Source organism: Eurypyga helias, unplaced genomic scaffold (assembly GCF_000690775.1).
Source record: "Eurypyga helias isolate BGI_N326 unplaced genomic scaffold, ASM69077v1 scaffold2732, whole genome shotgun sequence".
Lineage (NCBI taxonomy): Eukaryota > Metazoa > Chordata > Aves > Eurypygiformes > Eurypygidae > Eurypyga > Eurypyga helias.
In genome coordinates this window covers 343-25,891 of record NW_010237701.1, presented here as the reverse complement: position 1 = coordinate 25,891, position 25,549 = coordinate 343, and the positions used below count along the sequence as shown (strand labels likewise).

At 38.2% G+C, this 25,549-nt stretch overlaps 1 protein-coding gene across 1 annotated transcript in view; it reads right to left on the bottom strand.

Annotated features, from left to right (window-relative positions):
* Positions 1–25,055, bottom strand: part of LOC104506562 (intron-binding protein aquarius-like) — a gene marked incomplete at its 5' end in the record, with an annotated part of 26,630 nt that extends 1,575 nt beyond the window's left edge. The window contains 12 exons of the mRNA XM_010147547.1: positions 4,772–4,885; positions 6,076–6,250; positions 7,040–7,125; positions 7,873–8,043; positions 10,520–10,691; positions 12,207–12,394; positions 16,084–16,155; positions 17,062–17,199; positions 17,988–18,197; positions 19,796–19,931; positions 22,512–22,621; positions 24,945–25,055. Coding sequence (XP_010145849.1) covers positions 4,772–4,885; positions 6,076–6,250; positions 7,040–7,125; positions 7,873–8,043; positions 10,520–10,691; positions 12,207–12,394; positions 16,084–16,155; positions 17,062–17,199; positions 17,988–18,197; positions 19,796–19,931; positions 22,512–22,621; positions 24,945–25,055 — 1,683 coding nt within the window. The remainder of the gene's footprint in view (positions 1–4,771; positions 4,886–6,075; positions 6,251–7,039; positions 7,126–7,872; positions 8,044–10,519; positions 10,692–12,206; positions 12,395–16,083; positions 16,156–17,061; positions 17,200–17,987; positions 18,198–19,795; positions 19,932–22,511; positions 22,622–24,944) is intronic.
* Between the last annotated feature and the right edge of the window lie 494 nt (positions 25,056–25,549).

Genomic DNA, 25,549 nt, shown 5'->3' with positions numbered 1-25,549 from the left:
GAAGCCTACAGTGGAAGCAAGGACAGGTAGACTGGGAGGATTGCAGGGAAGTTGTCTGACAAGTCAGGGATCAGGTTAGGAAAGCTAAAGCCCTAACAGAGTTAAACCTGGAAAGGGACATTAAGGCCAATAAAAAGGGCTTCTATAGGTACATTGTGGATAAAAGGAATAGCAGGGAAGATGCTTTCCTCTGCAGAAGGAAACGGGAAAGCTCGTTTCCCAGGATACGAAGGCTGAGATGCTCAATGACTTTTTTACCTTGGTCTTCACTGGCAAGGGAGCTAGCCATAACCGCCAATTCGCAGGAAGCAAGGGCAGGGACTGGGAGAAGGGAGAGCTGCCCATGGTTAGAGAGTTCGGGTTCGGGAGCACCTAAGGAACCTGAAGGTGCACAAGTCCATGGGACCTGATGGAATACGTCTGCAGGTGCTGAAAGAACTGGCAGATGGGGATGCAAAACCTCTATCCATCATATTTGAAAAGTTGTGACAGTCTGGTGAAGTACCCACTGACTGGAAAAGGGGAAACAACCCCCTTCTTTAAAGACAGAAAAAGGATGACCCGGGAAACTACAGGCCAGTCAGTCTCACCTCTCTGCCTGGCAAGATCATGGATCAGATCCTCCTGGAAACCATGCTAAGGCACATGGAGAATGAGGAGGTGATTGGTGACAGCCAACACGGCTTCACCAAGGGCAGATCAAGCCTGATGAATACGGTAGCCTTCTACGATGGGGTCACGACCTTGGTGGACAGAGGACGGGCAACCGATGTCATCTACCTGGACTTGTGCAACTGTTCAATACCGTCCCACACGACATCTTTGTCTCTAAATTGGAGAGACATGGATTTGATGGACTGACCGCTCGGTGGATAAAGAACTGGCTGGATGGTCATATTCAAGAGTTGTGGTCAAGGGCCCAATGTCTGAGTGGAGACCAGTGATGAGCAGTGTTCCTTGGAGGTCGGTATTGGGACTGGTACTGTTTAACATCTTCATCAGTGATGTGGACGGTGGGATTGAGTGCACCGTCAGAAAGTTTGCTGACGACACCAAGCTGTGTGGTGCAGTCAACACGCTGGAGGGAAAGGATGCCATCCACAGGGACCTGGACAGGCTGGAGCGGTGGGCCTGTGCCAACCTCATGAAGTTCAACGAGGCCAAGTGCAAGGTCCTGCACCTGGGTTGAGGCAATCCCAAGCACAGGTACAGACTGGGTGGAGAATGGATTGACAGCAGCCCTGAGGAGCCTGGGTGAAGCATGGAGTGACAGCAGCCCTGAGGAGAAGAACTTGAGGCTACTGGTGGACAAAAAGCTGAACATGAGCCAGTAGTGTGCACTGGCAGCCCAGAAAGCCAACTGTATCCTGGGCTGTATCCAGAGAAGCGTGGCCAGCAGGTCAAGGGAGGTGATTCTCTCCATCTGCTCTCATGAGACCCCACCTGGAGTGCTGCGCCCAGCTCCTTCTTATGCTCCTCAACATAAGAAGGATAACTGACCTGCTGGAGCGAGCCCAGAGGAGAGCCATGAAGATGATTAAAGGGCTGGAGCACCTCTCCTGTGAAGAAAGGCTGAGAGAGTTGGGCTTGTTCAACCTGGAGAAGAGAAGGCTCCAGAGAGACCTTACAGGAGCCTTCCAGTACCTGAAGGGGCCTACAAGGAAGCTGGGGGTACTTTTTACAAGGGCCTGTAGTGACAGGACAAGGGGTAACGAGTTTAAATTGAAAGTGGATAAGTTTAGATTAGATATCAGGAAAAAGTTCTTCACAGAGAGGGTGGTGAGGCACTGGAACAGGTTGCCCAGAGATGTTGTGGATGCCCCATCCCTGGAAGTGTTCAAGCCCAGCCTGGATGTGGCTTTGAGCAACCTGGTCTGGTGGAAGGTGTCCCTGTCCATGGCAGGGGGGTTGGAACTAGATGATCTTTAAGGGCTCTTTCAACCTAAACCATTCTATGATGAGTGTACGATCATTTATAGGCACTTAACTCCTGTATCTCAAAAAAAAAAAAAAAAACCAACCCACCACAAAAAAACCCCCACAAACACACACACAAAAAAAAAACCCACGCAAAAAACCCAGGAATAATCCTGCCTCACACAATGGTCTTATTAGACACTTTTTTTTTGCCTGGAAAGAGGATGTTAAAAACTCAGTACTTCCAGTTCAAGCATATGAAACACATTTCATTATCCCAAGTAGCCAGAGAAGTAATAGGGCTACTGTAAATCCCCATTTAGAGCAACAAGCACATTTCTTCCATACTCTCATCTGTTACCATTTCAAACTCCTGAATGTACTTAACTTGCTTTTTGAGGTCTTTTACAGGCCTGTCTTTAACAATTCATTCCACTAACATCCCCCCGAAAAGTCTTATGTGAATGTTATCTGTACTTACACAGGTTTTACACAGAACTGTAAGCGTAGAACAACACAAGTTCCAGTGACAGTTAAAGCAACACTCAGATATTTTTCACTTAATATTGTAGAAAAGGAATTTAGTATATTCAAAGTGTTTTGCTCACAACTAAAAGAGTAGTTTGCAAAACATTAAAAGCAGCAATGGTAATACAGACTTTGGGAAAAAAAAAATACCGAGGATACAGTGAGCTGAGACTCCAGACTGTACAGGAATACCCTGACATGTTTTAATGACAGAATGGATACTTCTTTGGAATACTGTGAAGCATTTTAATGAAATGAAAGCCTGATAAACCTCTCATGGACAACTGTTTAGCTTTGTTTTGCTTAAAGGAAACTTGGCTTCACATGACAAATTACAGTGAAGTCTTATCTTCAATTAGATGACACTAATACTACAAATTTCTGACATGCATAGACAAACCTCTGAAGCAATTATGACTACCAGCAGAGATATGAAAAGGATTTTTCATAGACTTTGTAGTTATCATACTGGTTCCTATAATCCATCTGTTCACAGAACAAGTGTATTTCAAAGCCAGAGAGCCTTTAATTACAAAAATATATGCATAATGAATAAATGCACAACACAAACTCAGACTTGTTCTGTAATTTAGTTAGATGCATGGTGTGCTTCGTGACTGCTACTGTTAAAAACCAGTGTAAAAAGAAAAGGAAAAATACTATGTTGTAATAAGTAGGGTGAGATAAATTTATTGCCTTTTTAATTACTTTTTTTTTTTCTTTGCAGTTCACTTTTTGGCTTCTGCAAGGAGAAAGTGAATCATTGCCACAGAAGGAAACCAGCAGTTTTGTAACTAATTTTAGCTAGAAACAGATTAGGATGCTAAAAAGAATAACTGGTATTCGGAAAAGGATCAGGTCCATGGTCGATTAAGATGACTAACACACCCATCCACTCGTAACATTTTGATGCTTTTTAGGACATGTACGCACATCTCACTTTTTACATGGCTACTCATTTGCATCTGCGTGTGATCAGCCGCACAGTCCATTGAGTCTTTATCACATATGATGTGCATGGCTGAGAGATCTCTATCTATATTAGACAAACTGGCTCCAAAACAAGACTTGTCATGTATATATAGGACTGGGTTTCTAACAAAACAGTGTGAGCTTTCACTACTTAAAAAAATAGAGTTACAGGAAGGGGAGGTTTTAGTAGTGTTGCTCTTCTTTCTCCATCCTCTTTCCTTTACAGCAGACAGGTAATTAGAAAACTTCCCCAAAATAGTGAGAAATTATCCTGTCCACCTAGAAACAGGGTTTTTTCTGGGTAGCAAAATGTTGCAAATTTGACTGAAACTACACCTTCCAGAAGGGAAAATAAAAAAATTTTAAAAATCCAAGATTCACTGGAGGATAAGAACTGCAGAAGAAAAGAAATTTTCTATCTCAAAGTCTGACATTCAGTTAATGAGCAAGTTTTGGGTTCTGATCTCTACTGATTACACTGTTCCATATTAGATGAAACAGTCACTGGAAGAAGGAAAGAAGAAGAGGTGATAGAGAAACATTCTTGCATTAAAGAACAGAACCTAGATCTCTCAAACAAGTATCTTGGACTAATCTGCTCAACGACACAGAGCCATGATGTATTGGGTTTGTGTGGCAGGGTTCTGGTAGCAGGGAAGGGGCTCCAGGGGGTGCTACCTAAACTACCTTAAAGCTCTGCTCACATTCCTAAGACGACAAGGTGTTTCTGTTGGGTTCTGAATTCTGGTTCAGGGATTAAACACTGACAAAACTACATACAGAAGTGAGAAAGCATCTACAACTGCTTCCAACTCCATATTGTTTTGCTTGGTGCTGAAAAAATTGCTCCAGAATAAAAATGCTACAGCTGCTAACCAGCCTGGATAATGCCAACATGGTTAAAATGCTTCCAAGACATGATCTGGTCTTTCTATACACTGCAGGCATGTCACAAAAACCTGTATTGTGAAACATTACTGCACCATGCAGTGGTGCTATAATACCACTAGCTGCACCTACCTGAAAAATAACACACAAGTTTACTTCAAGTAAATACTGGACAAGCTAGTTCTTTAGTATTAATGAGCAATTTTTGGGCCAGAGTCATGTCTAGCACTCAACATCAACTACTGCTGGTTTTGTGGCCTTAAAGTGGGGCTTAAATTACTAAAAGATACAGCTCTTGCTACAGCAAGAGTTTAAAGACCTCAATATTTGCACTTTCAGTCATAAAACATACTTGAATTTTAAACCTAACAGGAACAATCTTAAATCTCAACAGCATCTTACGTCACTTACTAAAAATCAGGTTTTATTTTAAATGCACACCTTCCAGAAGTTAGAAGGTCCTTACCTGCTGATAGTGGCGTGTACTCTGTATCAAGTGCATATACATATTGTACACAAAGTTAGCCATCTGGGGCATGTTCTTAATAATATGTGTTTGATGAGATGGTCTTTCTCCATTCTAAAGGAAGGGGAAAAAAAAGTAGACATTCAGCAGGCAAAGCAAAATAACCATTATTCGAAAGTTATTCAACTGTATTAGAAAACATCAACCCAAGAAATTAAATTATGCTTAAAAAAAACAAAACAAAACAAAACCACAAACAAAAAAACCCACCATCACACAAAAAACAACCCCAAAAAAACAACCAACCAAAAGCTGAATTCTGTGGACGATAGGAAGCCTAGGTCTACACTTTGGTGAACTGGGTTAGTTATGATACTGCAGCCCAACAAATTTCAAAAGGAAAGGCTGGGTTCTGATGCTTACGCCATAAAGTACATATTGGATTTGAGTTATTTAATGTATTAAAGGAACAAATAGTGTAGCATCAGAGTAGGACTTAGCCTGCTTGTCCACCACCATCCAGCTCCTTCTTGCTCACATCTGCCGACCACACACAGTACACTTGTTGCACAGTGGACCTGAAAGTTTCAACTGAAATGTTCCCTCCCAAACTTGTCAATGTGACTTAAGACCAGGGAAAGACCTGTAACTGAATTTTGAGTTCATGTAGGCATTTCTTCTCAAGGCTCCAGGAAGAAAAGCAGATGCACTCCTCCTTTTCATTTAGCACCCTACTCTGTGTTCTGTGCTTAGATGCTTAATACAAACCTTTCCCTAAAGATCTAGGGCAGTATTACAAATGATGTTTTCATACTTATGAATCTAGCTCAGTAACACCACTCTCTTGCAATTCTGGACCCAATTTAAAAAAAAGTTAATTGGTTATCCTGAACTACTCAGTCAAATGTAATTTTACTTCTTTTAAGAAGTGATTAGCTTTGTGTGCGGGGGTGTTTTGGTTTTTTTTTAGAAATAACATTGTTTCATAACAAGACTAAAAATCTATAACACACTAAAAACTCACCTATTTATCATAAAAGAAAAATATTGAACCACTTACACAAGCAAAACTTAGGAAAAAGCAGCCAAAATAGAGTTACACTGATAAGTTTTGTGGAAAAAGAAAATCAGTTAAAAACAGCAAGTGTGTATGATGACAGAAGTTAACTCTAGGGACATAAGTATCCAAGAGGCACCGGTTTAGCAGAGAAGACAGTCCCACCTCTTACAGCCCACTCAAAAACAAGTGGGCAAACACACACACCCCCATTAGAGATAGCAAAATTCAGAATGGCTGTTCCTACCTGTCTTGCTGTTGGAAAACGTTCTGTGGGAATGATATGGAGGTGAAGTGGTCGAGCTGTGAGTTGGCTGAAAGCTGGAGTTAGCTCAAAGCAATTCTGAAACAGTGATACCCTCGCAAAGATATAAAGCCCGAGTCTGGCTCTTGACATTGCAACGACTAATCGTCGGACATCCCTTCAGAAAACAAACAAAATCAATCATGTTCTTTTCACTGATTACATAATTGTAATAAAGATAACTAGAAGTATACAGAAGTCTTAATTAAATATAAAATCATCTCCTAAACCACTATTTTGTCTTTATTTTTTACCGTACATACTGTTTCGATAACTTCCAAATCCTAGAACCATTATATAAAAGAGGGTTCACTGTACCAATAATGATATGAAGAATTATCCTCTACTGTTCTCCCAGACTTCAGAGGTGAAGACTTACATTGAGAACAAATCACAATAGCATTTTTGTATCCCTGAATGAGTAAACACGAGTTTGATAATTCATCTAACCACTGCTGAACAAACAAGTCTTCCTCCACCCCACCCCGAAACTGAGGTGCAAAGATGTTAAACCACACATCCTAACACAACTTATGTGGAAATCAAACACTTTTGACACAAAACAAATAAAAAGTTCACTTACAGGAAAGAATCTAGGAGAAAAATTAAGCCTGCATTTGTTCAACAAGCATTACCTTCCTATCGTTCTAATAGGGTGAACCCGAGTTCAGCCTATCTGCAGTAATATAAACTAATTATAGTATAAGAGCCATTACTAAAGTATAAAGTGGTTGTGAAGAGGGTACCAGACAGTTATAAAAGGAAGTATGTCTGAACTTCATTCACTAAGCTTCATGTCTACTACATACTCAAATAATTGAACACTTCTGTATAACGTGCTATAAACATCTTTCTGATACGGCAAACATGTAGTTTAATGACACTCCAAGAGTATCTTCTTACATACCGAAGGTGGCCTACAGCTTTGGTACGCACTAGTGAAAGGAGAATATAATCATTCTGTTGACCTTGAAATCTGTCCACAGTTGTCACCTAGAGAATCAAAAACCAAGAAAAAACCTCCATAGGTTAATCTTTGCCATTTCAAATAAATGATGACACCTAAATTTTAACATCGTCCTCAGACTGAGATTGCAATAAATGGGAAAAGAGAATGCTTTAGCTCCATTTTAGCTGACTCTAATCCAAAATCAGCCTGTTCTTTTTAGAAGAAGTTGGGAGGAGCTTTTGACTGACTGTATACCATTGTTTTACATTTTTATTCAATTCAGACAGCTAACAGTGAGGTGCTACTACCAAAAGTTTGTGGAAAGCTATCAGTTTTATAATACAGCATTTTAACCTGCAGAATTAGCACCAGACTTTCATAACTCTGGTTTTTATCTGCATCTTCAGATTCATCATGATACATTTTATCTTATCATTTCCACTCTGCATGGATCTTCCTAAAGGTGTGGTGTTTGGCTTGTTGGATTTGTTTGTGTTGGGGTCTTTTTGAGGACAAAATAAATGACAAAGAAAAGCATTATTCTGTCCCATGTAGTATGTAGCCTCTCCAATTTCACTGACTTCAGCTTGTATGCCAAATTACAAACAGGCAGAAACAAGGACACTACTCTTAAGAAATTCCATAGAATGTAGGTTATTAAATGTGTGGTTAACCAGGGAATATTTGTGCAGACAGCTGTGAAGCTATTCAATTAGTCTGCTCTATAATAAGACAATTTTAAAACAAACAAACCAGAACCACACCAATAACAGATGTATTTTCAAAGTCACCTTGTTTGGCCGTCCAATCAGTGGATTATTACCACACCGTTGATTAATGACATCACGGATCAGGTGTTTCTGTCCATTGTATGTTGTCAGGATACTTATCTTGTCTGCTGGATAACCAAGCAGGCACATATACATGAAGAGTGCTACAACATACTCCGCTTCACCGAGATTCTTAAGTTTAAAACATGGGAAGGATAGAAAAAAGAAAAAAAAAAAGGGGGTTACTCAACTTGTAAGGGTTTTGAAAGAAACAAGCACAAGTAGGTTTAATAGCTCCATTCTGACTCATCTTCAGAGGATTGCAGAAAATCTCTCAATATTACTTTTAGTCACTGATTGATCCTTTCCAATATTTACTTAGAAGCTCCCAGTTTCACTTCAATGCAAGATTAAAATCTTAATATTTAATAGCCCATTTAAATTTTATTTGTGAGCTACTGAATATTTACATGTTTGCATATAAATGCATTTATACCCTTATAGCTGTCTGCCCAGCGTAGCTGCCATCTTAACCAATACAACATTTCATTTTGCCTTCTTAAAGATGACATGCCAAAAAAACCCCACCTGTTATGTAAAACTGTGGAATTATTATTTGTTAAAAAATATTTTTTTAGTAGTCTACAGATACCAGTATTTAAACACAAGGGTTAGCAACACTTAGTGACAATGTAACAAGATTCCAAATAAGCATGCAAAAAAGTTGCAATGACTCACTTTCCAGTAAGCTTAAAGTAAGGACTAGTTGAACTGGAGTAACTAAGCTCCTTTCAGCTATTAACTAGGACAGAGACATCTGGATTATCAAATCCAGTTATTTCTGAGGCCATACCTATTCAATTTCAAATAACCAGCTGTTATCTTGTATGTTGTAACCTTTTTATCTGTACCATTACTAATAATAAATGTCTGTCCCAAAGAATCCCTCTTTTGGCTGTAGGAAGTTTTGTCTTATTTCCAGACTGAAGTTATTCATAGGCCATTTAAATCCCTTTTCTGTCAACAAAAACTATCTTTCAGGCTAAAAAGTTATTCTCAATTGCTGACATTTTTTTCTATTTATTCTGGCAATCTTATCCCCATTTGGTGTATGTTTGACTAGACTAGACATACCAGTCTCTTTTATTTCTTCTTATTAAGTGGGCTCTGCATTACTTGGAAAACGCAGTTGCTACACATATCAAACACCTGTGGACGTAAAGCTATTCTACAAATCTTAATCCCCTTTAAATCTGGAAAGAAATGCCCAAATTCACAAAGAGATATAATACATGGCTGGAATTTGTTATCATTCAATGCCACCAACACCCTCTGCTACTATCTCTCCATCCTCAAGATCATGAAAAAATTAACTGTAGGACATAATGTAAGAGTTTGCCCATGAAAGCCCTGTTGCAATGATAAAGGTGTTCTGTGTCCTGGTTTGAGTGTTCTCCGTATTCTCTGGCCCAGGAGTAGACTAAAGCAGTGCTCAGATTCTCAGTGATCAGAATCCTGTGTTTAAGGCACTAATTTCAGCTGTTCCACAGGACAACTAATTGTACATTACAGTGTTTCAGCTTAAGCAGCAACATCATAAGAAACTCTCTCCTCCAAGCAACCGGGTCCTCAAACTAGAAAGATATGGTGGATTATGACTCACCTTTGCTTTGCTCACTAAGAGCACACTAGTTTGTAATTAAAAAAAAAAAAGAGGAACCCAAGCATAAATTCTGAGTATCTTTCATGTCTTTTAAAAAATAGATTAACGTAACTCTCAATGATCCTCACAGCAAAAAAACCGACCACTAATATTATCATCTTAAAGTATTTTGTTTGCTTTCTGTAATACTAGACAAATTATAAGCTCTTAATTCCCTGTTTGAATTAAACTCGTTAACTTGCTGTGCACACAGCTTCAGCCTCTAACTTTGCCAAAACCCAAACTGGTAATTTAGGCACCAAAGTTTGTTTCCATCACTGTTTTTAAAACAAGAAAAATAAGAGAACTGAAAATGTAAGCATCTCATTACAAGTGTAAAAGGTTTTCCTGTATGAAGAGAAATAGATGGAGGCTCTTGTTGCTGTCTTGATTTGAAAATTCCATTGAGAAATTTCAAGGCTAAGATGATTTTGGAAGTTTACTTCAGCCTCAAATGTCTCTGTGCCTCTTATGTATACTTCTTGCAGTACGGTGCCACTGTCTTATGAATGGGCTTTTTAGCATTCTTACACATAGATCAAATCAAAACAAGCTCTCTTCAAACAGAAAGACGTGCCAAAGTGCAAACCTTAATCCTTCCTGTACAGGGGCAATGTTAGTGTTGATTTCACTACCTTAGCATTACAGCTGAATTACAATGGACTGCAATTTGCCACACCAAAATGTTTCATAATGAATTATACACCAAATCTCACCCCTCCCATAACACTGAGAAAACACAGATATCAGTTATTCACTTTCAACAAAAAGCACAACATAATACATTACCACTTTCAACATTGAAAACTGATTAGAAGGAGAAAAAAAATCATGCATACGCATGACTCAATTATCTAAGAACATGAATTAAACACCAGTTTACTGTGTTTTCATAGTCTGTCTTCACTGCAGATTCAATAAGCCATACCCAGATTAAATCAAGCATACACGTCATATTTCTCTTACCTGATAGAAGTAAGGATTGGGTTCAGACTCTCCCACACCATTGAAGTCTTCTACATTTATAAGCTGGAAGTCATACAAAAACCCAGCATTGGCTGTTCTGAACTCTGGCAGAAGCTGCACGTGAGGCAGGTTACCCAGATTCTTGTACCGCCAGTTGTAGAGGTTACATAAACTGCCAATAACACACAGAGACAAACCCCAAATAGTTAAGGCACGTTCTTGAACTCATTCCAAGTAGTTCAGATACACACAACCCCTTGTTTTGAAGATGAGTGCTTCTGCAGGTTTTCAATGAAAAACAGCCTGTACATGTATAAAAGAATGTGCTTGTACAAGCTATCCAGCAATTATTAAGTTTTGATTATGTTTGGTTCTCTCTCATGGAAAACTTCAGATTTCACTTCTTTTTAGAAAGCTCAGTGTGGCACACTCACCCTTGAGCCTGTTACACATGATCAGCTGTACACTGATGAGTATAGATTTTGCAAAGAAATTAAGCAGGAATTTCCATGGGAAATAAAGCTTAAGGAATATTAATGCTTCTTTACCCCAAAAAAAAAAGAAAAGGAATAAGGGAAATAGCATTTTCTGCACCATCCACTGTAAAGCCTTTTGCAAAAAGAAATTAATTCTCTTATTTTATGAATTATTAATATGAGGACATGAAGGGAAGCAACAAAAACCTACACAATATTTCTAGGGACATTAATATAACCAAAATGCCTCAGTCAAATGCACAACAATATCCAGGCCAGATAAAGTAGCTGATAGGTCACGGGGAAGCTACCTGTGATCAAAAAAGACAAAGCGTAGGAAAGTATGGAAAAAATCCTTGATCAAGAAATTGCTTGCAAAGTGAAGGCATTCTTCTCTTGTCTCTAAGAGCTTCTCTGAGATGTTGTAAAACAGTAGATGGAAAAACGAACTTCATTTATCATCATACTCATATATAATTTGCATTTTGAAAATCATACTGAAAGTATTATTTGTACGAATACTCCACCACCACCAAGGGTTATAAATAAACTCTTGAAATTCTCCTTTACACTGTTTCTGCCTAAAAAATATCATTAGGATTTAAAACTTAAAGTAGCAAGATTTTGTATGAAGTAATTTTCTCTTCTTAGATTTACTTATTGTGTGTAATTCAGATGTCTGATTTTTCCTTGTTAATAAGACACCACAAACATGCACTTTACACAATAAATAAATCTGACATCTGAATTACCACACTGAAGTGACAAATATGTAAGACAAAAAGAGAAGTTATCTCAGTTATCTTAGAAGCTCTGCTGAAATACTACAAGAAAACTACCCTTTTGCAGAATATAAAGGAAACGTGCTATGGTCAAGGACAAATAAAGAAATTATATGGGCTTGCATATATTAAACATACTAGTTTAGAAAAGGAAACTTCTGCAAAAAAAAAAAGTCTCAGCTGTAAAAAAAAATCCAAACACTTCAGACTATTAACATTCCTTTACATTACTCATATAGTAGCAGAGTACTACTATATAAATAAAAGAAATTAAACAAATGGAACAAAACAATAAAATCAAGCATATTGCAAACTCCTGTCCTAACAATAGGAAAAAAGTTTCCAATACTATGTGTGCTTTTCCAATTTTTAACCTTGTAGTTTCTTACAGCCTAGAAAGAAACTAGGCTGTACTTTCCTCTGTCTCACCTTGCTCTTGCTCTTCCTTGTGCATCCAAATCAACAGTTGGTACTCCAACACGAACAAACCGTGTAAAAAGTGATTGCTCCATGTTGGAGTATTTCTGAAAAGCCATATTCTTAATGACTGGTGGCAACTGATGATGGTCACCAATCATAATCCACCGCTTCAAACGGCTGAATCCATCCTGGGGGTTCTAGAATTAAACAGTTACATAATTATAACCAAGGCACCCAATTATAACACATCAATAGTCAAATTGGCTGTCTTAGACTAAGTCCTAAATTTCAACATTTGTTCTTAACCTACACTGAACTGCGTTCATTTTAAAGATGATTACTGGCTTCTTTCTAATCTGCTACCAGAAAGAGTGAGTAATATTTTAAATGGTCTTGTTTCTTACAAAGTTACGTATAGGTTTATCTGTTAAAATCAGTAGAGAAACATCAGAATAAACACCATATTATATTGTTTTAAAGGCCAAAAGTAACATATTATCAGAGGATGAAAGGAAGAAACAATTATAGAAGTTACAGAGTAAAAACCTTACTTCTACACAGTACTGTTACCCTAAAACAGTCTTTTATGCATTATTTTTGATTCTGAGATAGTGAGTATGAAATGTCTGAAGCATTTGAAACAAATTTTACTGCTCACAGGTCAGGGGCACAAAATGAGCCTGCTTTTCAAGCACCTCTGTGGTTCATGTGCTTCACCTGTTTACTTCTGGAATTCCCACTCAGCCTCTTCCATACCCAGGGTGTGCCTCTAATTAAACCTCACCCTGGATCTAGGATTGAATGCCCTTCAGTATATTTACTGTATCTCTTCCCAGTTCCTCATCATCCTTTGTGTACCTATGTTACATACTGACAGAGCTCAAGGAATACTGTTATTTTTTTGTCCCTGTGTTACAGAAGTGTGGGTAACGTTATCCAGGAATTATAATCCTGAAGATTTCTACCTGCTTGTTTTACAATTCAGACCCTCATTTCTTACACACTTGATCTCCTGATCAAGGAGGAAGGAACAAAAACTGAGCTCGGGGCTGTCCAGCTCATCAAGCCTGAAGATGCCTTAGTAAGAAAGTAAGAGGATGGAAATTATTTTCCATGGTATGAAAAAAAGGTGTATTTTTTTAATTTTTCTTTTCCTACAAGAAGGATGTTGATTTGGAGTAGACCACGTATTCTATATAATCATTCTGCGCTTATCAACAATTTTGATCTTGGACAAAGAACCCTCCAAAGAACTCAATTATCAGAAATTTCTTACTCTGAATTGCAAGTGCAAGAAACTGAGTACTATTACTCTGTGAGCCTAGTTTCTGCAGTTTTGTTACAAAAAAAAACCCAAAACAAACCAACCAACCAACCAACCAACCCACAACAGAGTTTTCAAGGACTATTTGGATGGCTCTTGTAAGAATGATCATGGAACGGCTCCCAGAATACGGCCCTATGGTGAAAAGGTCTGCTTTAATTATACAAAAAACTCTTTGGCTTCTGCATTGCTTGTATACACTTATTTCCTCTCACCAGCCTGATGTATCTCGTTATTCAATGCTCAAACATCTGAAAAACACTAAAATGCTTATTTCACTAAATATAATAATTCCATTATCACTGAAAACCATGGTAAAAGCCACACAGGGTTTATTCATTCCACAGCACTTCCGTACAATGTTGTGGCATTAAATTCAAGACTGCCAAAATGTAAAAGCAAGAGCTTAAAGCATTACACCTACCCTTACGCTCAGAGATGTAAATATCTAACTGTAGGACAAGCCACCTAAACAGTAACTTACACCTCCATACCTTTGAAACAGTTAGATCTCCTCAAACTAAGCAGTACTAAGAAATCTTGTATATCGGGTTTAATCAAACTGGATGCTGTTCTGAACACGACATTAAGGATTCATTAAGCCTGGAGGACAAAAAGGTACCAAGTCTATTCCACTGGATTACTGTAATTGCTGAACTAGTAAGTGAAAAAGAGCTTGACAGTTGCTGGTTTATGACTTGTGAGAGGCCTCACCCATTAGAGGCTTGCCCTCTGAACACCCCAAACAAGATGGACAAATGTGTTCCTTTTCAGAGTTCAGGCAGTATTTGGGGTTTAGAGGGTGAATTAGTTGCGTAGCAGCCCAGAATTATTAAAACTCAGCAGTCTAACACATTGAGAAGGTGTGAAAGAACTAGATTAATAGCCCTAAAACTTAAAAACCTACAGAGTTAAATAGCAACTGAGAACAGGACTTGGGTTTTAATAGCAATATGGTTAACTTGGACATGCCCATTTTTCTGTGCAGCAGGACCATACCATTACTTTTCCTACCACTGTATTCTACTCTCCATTGTGAAAGAGCAAAATGAAATATTATGAGTTGCAATTAAAAATGTATCAAATATTTCATGGAGTTCCTATCACACCTTTTTCAACTGAAACTAATTTTCTTTTAGCATGAATAACCAATAGCTTGGATGTTGTTTTCTAAAAGACTTAAAATGATTGCTTGTCAATGAAAATACCTGCTCCAGGCAAAACCTCTGGAAGAAAACTTAATTTTAGAACATGAGCAAATGCAGACTGTGTGTTTTTCAGACAGCCACCACTGTAAGCATGAAATCAACAGTACAGACTATTTGCAGTTTTACTGGCTTCCCACAGATAAAGAGTTTGCACAGAGTTCCTGAGGGACTGCATACTTCACTTCCAGAGGTGACATTTTATCTTGTGATAATCTGAGATTACGGAGGTAAGAGCCACAGATGTGCGAGAAGCACATTTTGCTTACTTATTGAATGCTCTAGGTCTTAGAAGAGGAAACTGATGGATCTCAAGCTCAGGTTGCTAAAAGCAACCACAGATAACCTTCACTGGAGGCACAAAAATATTCAAGACAGTCTAAGTGAATGTGTTGAATTTAGAATTATCAGAGTTGGTGTTTTTTTTAAGATACTCAACTTTAAAAGTAACATTGTTGGTCCTCTATTACACCAATCCCTTATGTTACAGAGCCATTGCTACCTGGCTTCCTAAAGACTGTGCTATAAATATCTCCTATAAATATCTCCTCTGCCACATTAGCTTCAGTTTCCTTCTTTCCTTTCCTGCGTTAGCAGTAGTTTTCCAGCTGCAAGAATTCTATTCAACTGTCACATCTGCATTCCTTTATCTGCCAATTGGTGGTTTGCCAAACACAGTACAAGCTACAGTTTTCTCCATGCTGAATATTTACCAATTAGCTAGGCAAAAGGTACATATCTATTGGGCAAAAGCAGAAGTAGAACCATTAACCATTTCTTTTGTTTCTTGTAACATCAAATAGGATGTCTCCTCTCTACTTGGCTCCAATTCTCCTGAGAGTTGTAGGTGCTTGGTATCTCTCTCTCACTGTTGATCTTGACCAAAACTGACTAAACCCCACAAGCAGACAGACTGACACAGAGCAATCACGTGAGCCTTACATTCTTGGGAAACAAACATTACTTAATAAGAATTATTAATTTTAACATTAAATTAGCAGTATTCACAATTAAATGAGAAAGAAGAAAAGAAACTAAGTCAGGACCTAGTCTACATAAATATCTTTGCCTCTTTATTTTCAAAATGAAACTCTGCTAATACTACCTGCTAATACTACTATTTAGTCAATAAGAGAAACATATTTAGAACCTACTAGTTTACTCCGTAATATTAAAAAACAAGGATAAACAACTAGCAGAGAACAATGTGAAGGTTCTTCCTGTCCACTCAAATGGGAAATAAAAGTTCTACATTACTTTCTGGACAAAGTATTTTTCTTTTAATATTCTGTATAGTTCAAGAAAACACACTGTCATTTATAATTTTTTGTAATATGTTTTATAATTCAGGTCTAACCTGCAACAGGAGAGGTATAAAGGTTTCTATCTCCAGAATCTGAGCAGACTCTTCCATTAAGATGTTGTCATACTGAGAAAGAAAAAAAGTGAAGAGATGTCCATTAACCAAGTAATACAAATTAACGCTGTTATTCAGCCTACCAAAAGAAAGCATCAATTACTCATTCGGTTTTTGATGGGTGGGAGAGTTATAGCAAGATTTTACCTTATAGGTAAAATATCAGTATTACTAAAAACCCATGTCAGAGGGTGAAATCCTACTACATCAATGGCAGATCTATCTGAACCAACCAGGGCTTATATGGAGAAGGAATCCATGAAGCAACTACATGACGTACTTCCCACTCGCAATAGACAAGCTTTCTGCAGTGGAGCAAACTAATTTGACATCTTTGCACTGAAGCAGAAAAGAAACAATTTTGTGATCGAATACAGTGCATTATCAGAGAAAAAAAATACTGAAAGAATTATTGGTGGTGTGCTTTTTTCTTTTGGTTTTGTCAGATAAACGTCTGTACTAAATGAATGCCCATGGTTAACACTGCAGAGCAAAACCAGCATTGCATCACAGTTATTCTCCTCAAATTATTCATTTCTTATGTAAACCAAGTTACAAAGACTATGGGTTTTTTTTCCCAATTCTGCCTTTATTTCATTACTCATATCACTGCTGTTCATCTAATATGGCAAAACTAACTTTTTTAAACAGAGATGCACTATTAAGCATTTTTATATATACAGTAACTTAAAAGCGATCTCAACTTTTACTGACAGAAGTTAAATTTTTCTTCAATAAAATTTCAATTTGAAACATACTGTAAAAAATGCATCTAAAAATAATCCAGTTACCTAGATTTAGGACACAAGGATACAAAAAGATGTATCTTGGGGGTGGGGGGATGGGAGTAGAGCGTGGCAGGAGCAGGGAATCAAACCCAAAAACCAATTAGTGTAGTAACACTAGTATAATCATTACTTTGAAACCTAATTCAACCAGGTCATGTCGTTTCAGAGCAGCATGAGTACAAGTCATGGCAATAATTTTTGCTTCTTTCACCAACAGGTATTTGGATCTATCCAGGCCACTGCGGAGAAGTTCAAATGCTCTGAACTCCTATGGAGGAGAAAAGAAAAATCTTGAAAGTCAGGATACAAAAAAGTTTGAGTGAATACATTTTATAAGCAATACCTCTGGCCACTTTCTTAATATAATTAGGCAAGAAGATTATGAAATTATCTACTGTTAGCAATCCCACCTAAATTATTTTTTTAATGCTAAAGCTGGAAACATCAAAATTTCAAAAAGCAATCTCTTAAAAACACATCCAAGAATTTTGCAACCTGTGTGCATATATAAATTCGCAGACAGTTATTCAACTGATCTGAAGAACCCTCTCAGATTTTACTCTATCATCTTGCTTCCTACTTTACTGCATCATAACATCACATCAAATTCAGTATCAGAAAGACCAATAGTTAATACCACCAAACGATACCCAGATCACCATAAATTTTAAAAGCCTCTCAAGCAATTCTGTGAAAAACAGAAGACAATCTGCTTAAGCCCCTTCTAGGTTATCTCCATCTCTAAATACAAAGACCCTGTGAGGATCAGTGGAGCAGTGATAGGCGCACCAATCCTAGTAACCTCATCAGTCAGAAGGGAAAATGCAGAACGGCTGCTTCCTAAAATGAAAAAAAAGATTAGGCCCTTGTTCTGTTGTGAAACATGCCTATATTACTCAAAGGTGGAAATTCTCACCCAAATGCCTTCCAAGTTAAAGAAGCTGCCTAGAGATATATACTTCATTTAGGATGTAGGGCAAAGGAGAATTTTGGAACTGCGTAGTTTATTTATAGGATTAACCAGATCCATTTACCTTTAATAGTTACATGTCTTACCTCAAGCTGAGTGAATATTTTCCTAATGTGTCTAAAACATCCTTCAGCTATTTCCATATCTTCTTCATAGGATCTGCCTTTGAAAATTGGTTGAGGAGCATTTGCAAAGTACTGGTGAAAAGGAAAGAAACTGGAGACATCCATAACATCTGGCAATTTTCCACCTTTAACCTTCACTTTGCTGATATACTCCTCCCAGCGAGACATTACCTATAGCAAACAAAAGTGTCATACTGACATGTTCTTATGTCACTGGCATACATAACTTCATTGGCAAGGTGTAGTCTTGCACTCACAGTATTTAAAAAAAAAAAATTTGTGTTTAAATTGGCATTTGACTTTGTATCAGAACAATGTTTTCGATGCCTCAACAGGACAGAAGGAGAAAATAAGATGGAAAAGTTTATGGGTTCAGAGAGATCACTTAGCAAGTACCATTACAAGCAAAAGAGTCTTGACTAAGAGAAAATTAACTTAATTTATTGCCTATTAAAAATAAGAGTAAGATAGTGAGAAACAAAGACAAGACCAAAACTAACTTTCTTCTTTACCCCCTCTTTCTTCCCAAGCTCAATTTCACTCCTTCATTCCCAACTCTCACCTGCTACCCACTCTGAGCAGTGCTTGTCATTCAAGTTCATAACACCTCATCTCTGCCACCCTTTCCTCCTCACAATTCCCCCCTGCTCCAGAATGGGCCTTTCCACAGGCTACAGCTTCCTTCAGGGCACATCCACCTGCTCTAGCACAGGCTCCTCCACAGGCTGCAGTGTGGTTATCTGCTCTGACACGGTCCTCCATGAGCTGCAGGAATACAGCCTGCTTCATCATGGTCCTCTCCACGAGCTATGGGGGAATCTCTGCTCCACTGCCCCCAGCACCTCCTGCCCCTCCTTTTCCTTCCCAGCTTGGTGTATGGGGTTGTTTCTCACACTCTCCTCTCTGCCCCCAGCTACTGTGCGAGGTTTTTTGACCTTTTTTCTCACAGGTGCCAGTGTCACAGACAGGCTCAGCTTTGGCCAGCAGTGGGTCCGCTGGAACTGGCTGTGTCCAATACAGGGCAGCCCCATGCCTCTTCTCACAGAGGTCACCCCTGCTGCCCCCCACGACCAAAACCTTGCCACAGAAATGCAATACAGAAGCAAATCTCTATTATCTCCACTTGCAGTACTTTGGTAAGGAACTGAACCAGAAGATGAGCTCTAGCAGTGTTCCTAGTACTCTCCAACACCTAATGACAGCCAGCTGTAGTGTGGGCCTAAATCAGAGTAACCTGTAAAAACATATACAGTGCACACATTTGATCCTAAGTACCACTCTGCAAGTCTGACTAACTGGTAATATAAACCACATCACTGAAAAGTACATGGAAGGGAAAGGAGGGCTATACAATATACAGAAAATCACTGTTTTGTATAATGTGCATCAAAGTCCACCCTGGCATTTAACGCCACAAAAGCTTTCTAGCAGGATCATCAAGTAGATGCTCTAATGCTTATCCAAAATGTAAAGCAGCCCACAGATTTTACTAACTCAAGGAGAAACTTCAGGTTAGAATCTCTGCCAGTAGTCATGAAGAACAGCAATGCTAGCTTTTCAATTGGTGAGTCATCAGGCAGGATTTAAAACAATAGCAATACAAGTAAGTAATGCTGCAATTATAGCTTTAGCTGTTACTGTATTTTGAACCACTAAAGAAAATGCACTTTTTTTTTTTTTGACTCAATTCTGAAAAATTCACTCCAATTTTTACAAAGTGTTTTCATACTGAGGTCATACAGTCTCTGTAGAAGTATTTCAGTCCTTACTTGGTATAAGAAAAAGTGGCCAGCTGTTTCACAAGTGTAAGAAACATCTCCTGGGACTCCAAGACTCTCTTGCAACCGCCCAACTTCTCGCAGAAGTTCAAGTCTTCGAGCCAGTACATAATTAACTCTTCCATACCTACAAAATGGATTAAATACAGCATAATTTGTATTTAAATGTGTTTAATTCAAAACTACTTTATTTAAGTATCACAATGAGAGATCGCAAGAAACTCCAACACTTCCCAAAACCCCTTCCCCCAGAAGAACTACCATGTTCCAAAACCCAAGAATTTCACTAAAGGCCCAACATTTCTAGCAGTTGAGACTAATAATTTACAAAGCCATGCAAGAGCCATTACTGTACAAAAAACTCCTGTTATCCTGCCACTTCAACAAGAGCTTCATAAGTGTTAGTAAAACATTCTCATAACGTACCTGTAAGCAGAAAAGCATGACTTCCAATGCACTGTTTAGGAACTATGGTACACCACACGTTACACAAACACAAGCTAGTTATACAAGTTATGGGCCATCACAAAGGGAACCTATACCTGAAGTGTCAGTATGATAAGGCTGACTTCCTTTGGCAATAGACAAAATATCTTGCAATAATGCTTAGCCTACCATAACAGACAGGTAGGCATCCACACACAGGCGGTCTTCTAAGTTATTGAAGAGGCAGCTGCGAGTACAACTGATTAGTCTGTAACCTACTCCCTTCCATTTCCCCTCCTCTTACCCAATTTAAACCCAGTTTTTCTCCTTTATAAATCAATTTCCCTAATCCATGCACCCCCCCTCCCAGAAGCAGAACAAGAACAAAAAAAATCAATGTATCACATGTTTTGAAAAAGAAACCAAATTTAAGTGGTATAAATGGGTAGAATTAAAGAAGTGAGAACAACAGGACACTTCTAAAAAATGCATACATAGTTAAAAGCTCAAACGTGAATAAAGGCTAAATTTCAAGTTATTAGACTTACTATTCATAAAACATGCTTTCTGCACAGAAAAAAGAAAAAAAAAGACACAATCCTTGGTAATCACAATAGGTTTTACTGTCTTATTTAGAGGGGTGAGAGTAGTCAAAGCTGGAGATTCACATTTACTAAGACACAAATGAATATAGTATTGTTCACAACTGGAAAAACCAAGTTCCTCAGGAACTATGACAGTTAGAACCTTGGCATAATAAACAGTTTTTTCTTCTTGAATAAAACTAATCCATTATAATTACAAGTGACTGCAACCAGTTGTGGTTCTCTCACACACACTTCCAGTGCCCTCTTATTTCTCACAATTCATGTCATATGCACTCTTATGTATTCGTTCACTGCTACAGAAGTTTTCTTTAGCTATGATTCCCTCTGTGTTTAAGTGACAGTATCAATTTAATCAGCTCCTCTCCACCTTATTTCTTATAGCCCCTGCCCCACTTTGTCATGCCTCCAGAGGGAGCAAAAGATGAACACTAAGCTTGCCAAGCAGTAGAAACACCTTAAGCAGTGTTATGACCTCTTCTAAAGCAGCTTGACACAGAAAAAACACGAACTCAGAAGCAACCTAAAAACAAACAAGTGGCATATGGGAAGAACTTCTCACAGCAGTGCAGCCTACCTTCAAATATACGCCTCAACCCTTACCCCTCCCTCCCAAACTGCCAGAACCCACAGGACTTGTAGTAATGTTCCACAGGTCTGGAGTTACCTTGGGAAAGAATGAAAATACACCATGTAGAGTGTCACAAAGGAAACTCCTTTTAGTGATGAGCACTGCTGTTCAAGGAATATACCAAACCATGGATATTACTAAATAAATATCTCCATGGAATCATTTAACTAAGACTTTGGCTATCAAGTTTCTGGAATAATTTGACTATGTCAAAGCATTCCAATTTAATTAAAAAAAAAAAAAAAACACAACAAAAAAAACACCAAAACAAAACCAAAAACAAACCACATCACAAGGTATTTATGTTTCTAAATGAAACTCAGCTATGCATATGTGGGTAGCTTCTAGTGACTACATATAATTTTTACTACAGCTTTTGAAGTCAAAGTATTGCTATAATAATCCAGTACCGGACAGTTCAGTTATTTCCAGTGCACAACCCTCACACCCCTGCTTACATTAATAAATGTGTGTCATCTTACTGACATCAGTTGGACTAACATGTAACAGACATACAAATAGTCACAAGAACAGGTCCTTAAGACTTTGCACTGATACAGACTTGATAGCTTTATGTATGTATTTTTCGAAGCATGTTGTTTACCAATTAAGTATTTGTTACTGCAATATTCACATGATCAGTAGAAGTGGTATCATAGTGTCATAAAAAAATTTTTATCTGCAAAAACCTACCTTGTATTTTAACTTACTCTCACAAACTAGATCAATCCTATAAAATGTATATGGACCCAGAATATAATTAACTACATTTATTCAAGCAGTTGAGCTTGTGAACAAGCAACTGCCTGATTCTGCCTCTGGACTCTCAAGAGATCAGTTTCTGTATCAAATAAGAACGAGAATTAATTAACCCTGTATTAAAAACAAGTGTACTCTGCGTTACTGGGATTGAATAATAAGAGAAATGTAAAACTTGCCAAGCACAGCTCCTTGCCTATTTACAAGGGAGATAGAATGGATCCAACACATACATCTTGCTAAAACATTTATGCAAGCAGTGTATCATTAGCACCTCCTTTCTCACCTGCTGAAATCTTTCTCTGTCTCTAATTCCTCTTCTCCATGACCCAGACGCAGGAGGTGGCGCTCATCAATGTCCAGAGCCATGATTTTTTCAAACAGCTGGTTCAAGGCCTAAAGATTGACAAGAACAGGAGAAAAGGTAGTTTTTAGATGTTCAGAGGCTTTTGCAGGGGAAAACTGAAGAATTACTGGTAAGCCATCTAGGAAATTATGCCTGTTTTGGTATAAATGGAAGCCAAAGCAAATGAAGCTAATACCAAAACTAGAGCTCTAAATCTTGACAACAGGGAAATTAGCCTACTAAAACTCTTGTATTTGCATACTTTATATAATAATTAAATTTGATCTCACATTTTTAAAACAATTTCAAAGTTTGATTCTATCATTTAATACAGTTGATCAACCAACCATTATAGAAAACTGTCTCAAGAAGCATACTTTGCAAACATTGATTTTGTTAAATGACTTTAAACCATTTAACTGGTTGTTAACTGTGATCTGGTGCTGTGGCTCTATTCCATATGGACAAATAAACTTTGCTGAACTAAACTTGCAGGTGTCCTACATCTCCTGCCTTAAACCGCTCAATTCTCCAACAGCTTCATATCAACCGTCCACATCAGTGTATTTGAAGAGGTACGTTTGTAAGCACTGGATCATCAAGTTATGAAACCAAGAATAAAAGCAAGCTTCACTTGTACTTCAAGTCAGATGGAAGCCTTGCAAACATGTTAAAATACAGTGTCAAGGCATAGGGAATGAACCCTGCTGAGATACAGTTTATTTCCCAAAGTTCAATTTCAAGCTGACATTCTCTTACATGTCTTGTCTGGTAAGAAGAGTCTCCTACTTGCCTCAAATTACATCCTTCCTTTTCTCCCCAACAGACATGCTCTCAACCCTTTCTCTCAGCTTCATCAACTGTTACTCTCCCACAACACACTATAGATTCACCTAATTCCTCACCAAAATGAAGCCACATCCACCACTCTGATCAACAGCATGCCTGATCTTGCTTCGATGGAAAAAAAATAAATGATTTCAAAGTGGTATGTTCAGTTAAAATAGCTCATTTCTGAGATAGGATAGGCTAATTTGGGAGACCAAGAAACAGATGACTCTGGTTGCCAAACAAATCCTTCCAAACCAGATACAGATTTAGAGTAAAAATCTTTTAAGACTTTAATCATTATTATTCTTATTTTATATATGTTTAGAATTAGCAGCTAGACTCCATCTCTTATGAAGGGGAAGCAAGCATTCAGCTGAAGAGGCCACAGTACCTTTCATGTTTGCCCTCAGAAGCATGAAGCACTGAGCAATCAGTGCCTGAGAAAGATAGTTAGCAAAAATCTGACAGGCATGCACTCAAAGTGCAACTGTAAGAACTGTGCAGACACTTTTTCAAAATACTTCCTAATTTCTACTCCCAACCACTTGAATATACTGAAAACTTTTGACAAACAGCTCAAAACTACAAACCTGAAATTCAAGAATTTAATTTCACATTATTGTCATGGTTTAACTCTGGCTAGCAAAATATCACGAAGCCACTCTCACAAAACCCTCCTCCCCTTCTCCAGCAGAGGTGAAGAATTGGAGGAACAAGAAACAAGGACGCTTGTAAAATTGAGATAAGAACTATTTACTAATTACGTCTAAATGAAGATATACAAATACTGCTACTAATAAGAAATTAAAATAACAGAAAGTAAAACATACGATACAATTATGATACAATTGCTCACCACCCACTGACCAATGCACAGCCAGGTGCTGAGAAGTGAAAGCCAGAACCAGAGAGCCTGAGCGCGGCAGCCCAAACACTGCAATCCAAGGGCACTATGAGACCCTATCAGCAATAGCACGACCGGGAAAACTAAACAAAACCACCAATTCCCTTTCGAGCAAGCCAGCACAGGACTTAACAAAGCAGCTAACGCAGGAGTCAGGCAGAGGGTTAGCAAGTGTATGGGAGTGAACAAGCAAGAGAGTATGAGAGAGAGTAATGGCTTCCAGACCCCTCCTCGCCTCTGCCCCAAGCATGACGTACTATGGAATGAAACACTTCCTTGGTCAGGTTGGGTCAGGTGCCTGAACTGTGTGTCCCCTACACTGCCTGTAGCGAGATAGTGAGAGCTGGGAATGCAGCTGCAGTAAAGACCTTGAATTCGGTGCAGGCATTCCCCAGTGCCAGCTAACACCTTATCAGTACTTCTTTCTCCATCCAGGAACACAGCTTCCTGGCAGTCACAGTAAAGAGTTAACTCTTTCCTGACTGAACTCAGCACAATTATGAAACTGGCAAAACTGCACACAAGCCAACTCGTATTTTCATTGTTAAAAGACAAGTGCAATCCAACACCTACTAGTCTCAATAACTGCTCTTCTTCATTTTAATTCAGGAAAACTTTATACATGACTGATGCTTTACCTGATTAGAGTGCGTAACTATAAGAGTTCGTTGTTCTGGGAAATTATGATAAAGATTGGATATTATCTGGACTGCTACATCAGTTTTTCCAGTTCCAGGTGGACCCACTACCTAAAAACAAACAAACAAAATAAAACCAAAAATCAACACATAATTTATCAGAATATTGCACAATACCGAAATATAGCCAGTTAGGAAAAAAACAGAACAATCTCACAAGACACTGACATCATATATTAACAACAAAACAAAAGTAATCTGTTTCATGTGCAATTGCTTACTGGATTCTGTGAACTTCAAGAACAAATACAATATACAAGGACAGACTAATTCAGATTAGTTAGGCAGATTCCTGCCTAAAAGGAATATGGTAATCCAGCATAGGAATTACTATACTGTTTTGCAACAGACCTCCTCAGAGAAAAAAGGCTGTTTAGTCTCAGGATATAGGGAACATGACAAAACAAGCATCTAAACACATAACTGAAAAAAAATAAGGAGAGACAGATGTAAAAAGCAGAAAAAGAGAGTCTATTTTTATTTACTCAAAAATCTAGGTCTGATGATTGAGAATACTGACAGTTAATGTTTTTATAGGCACAGCT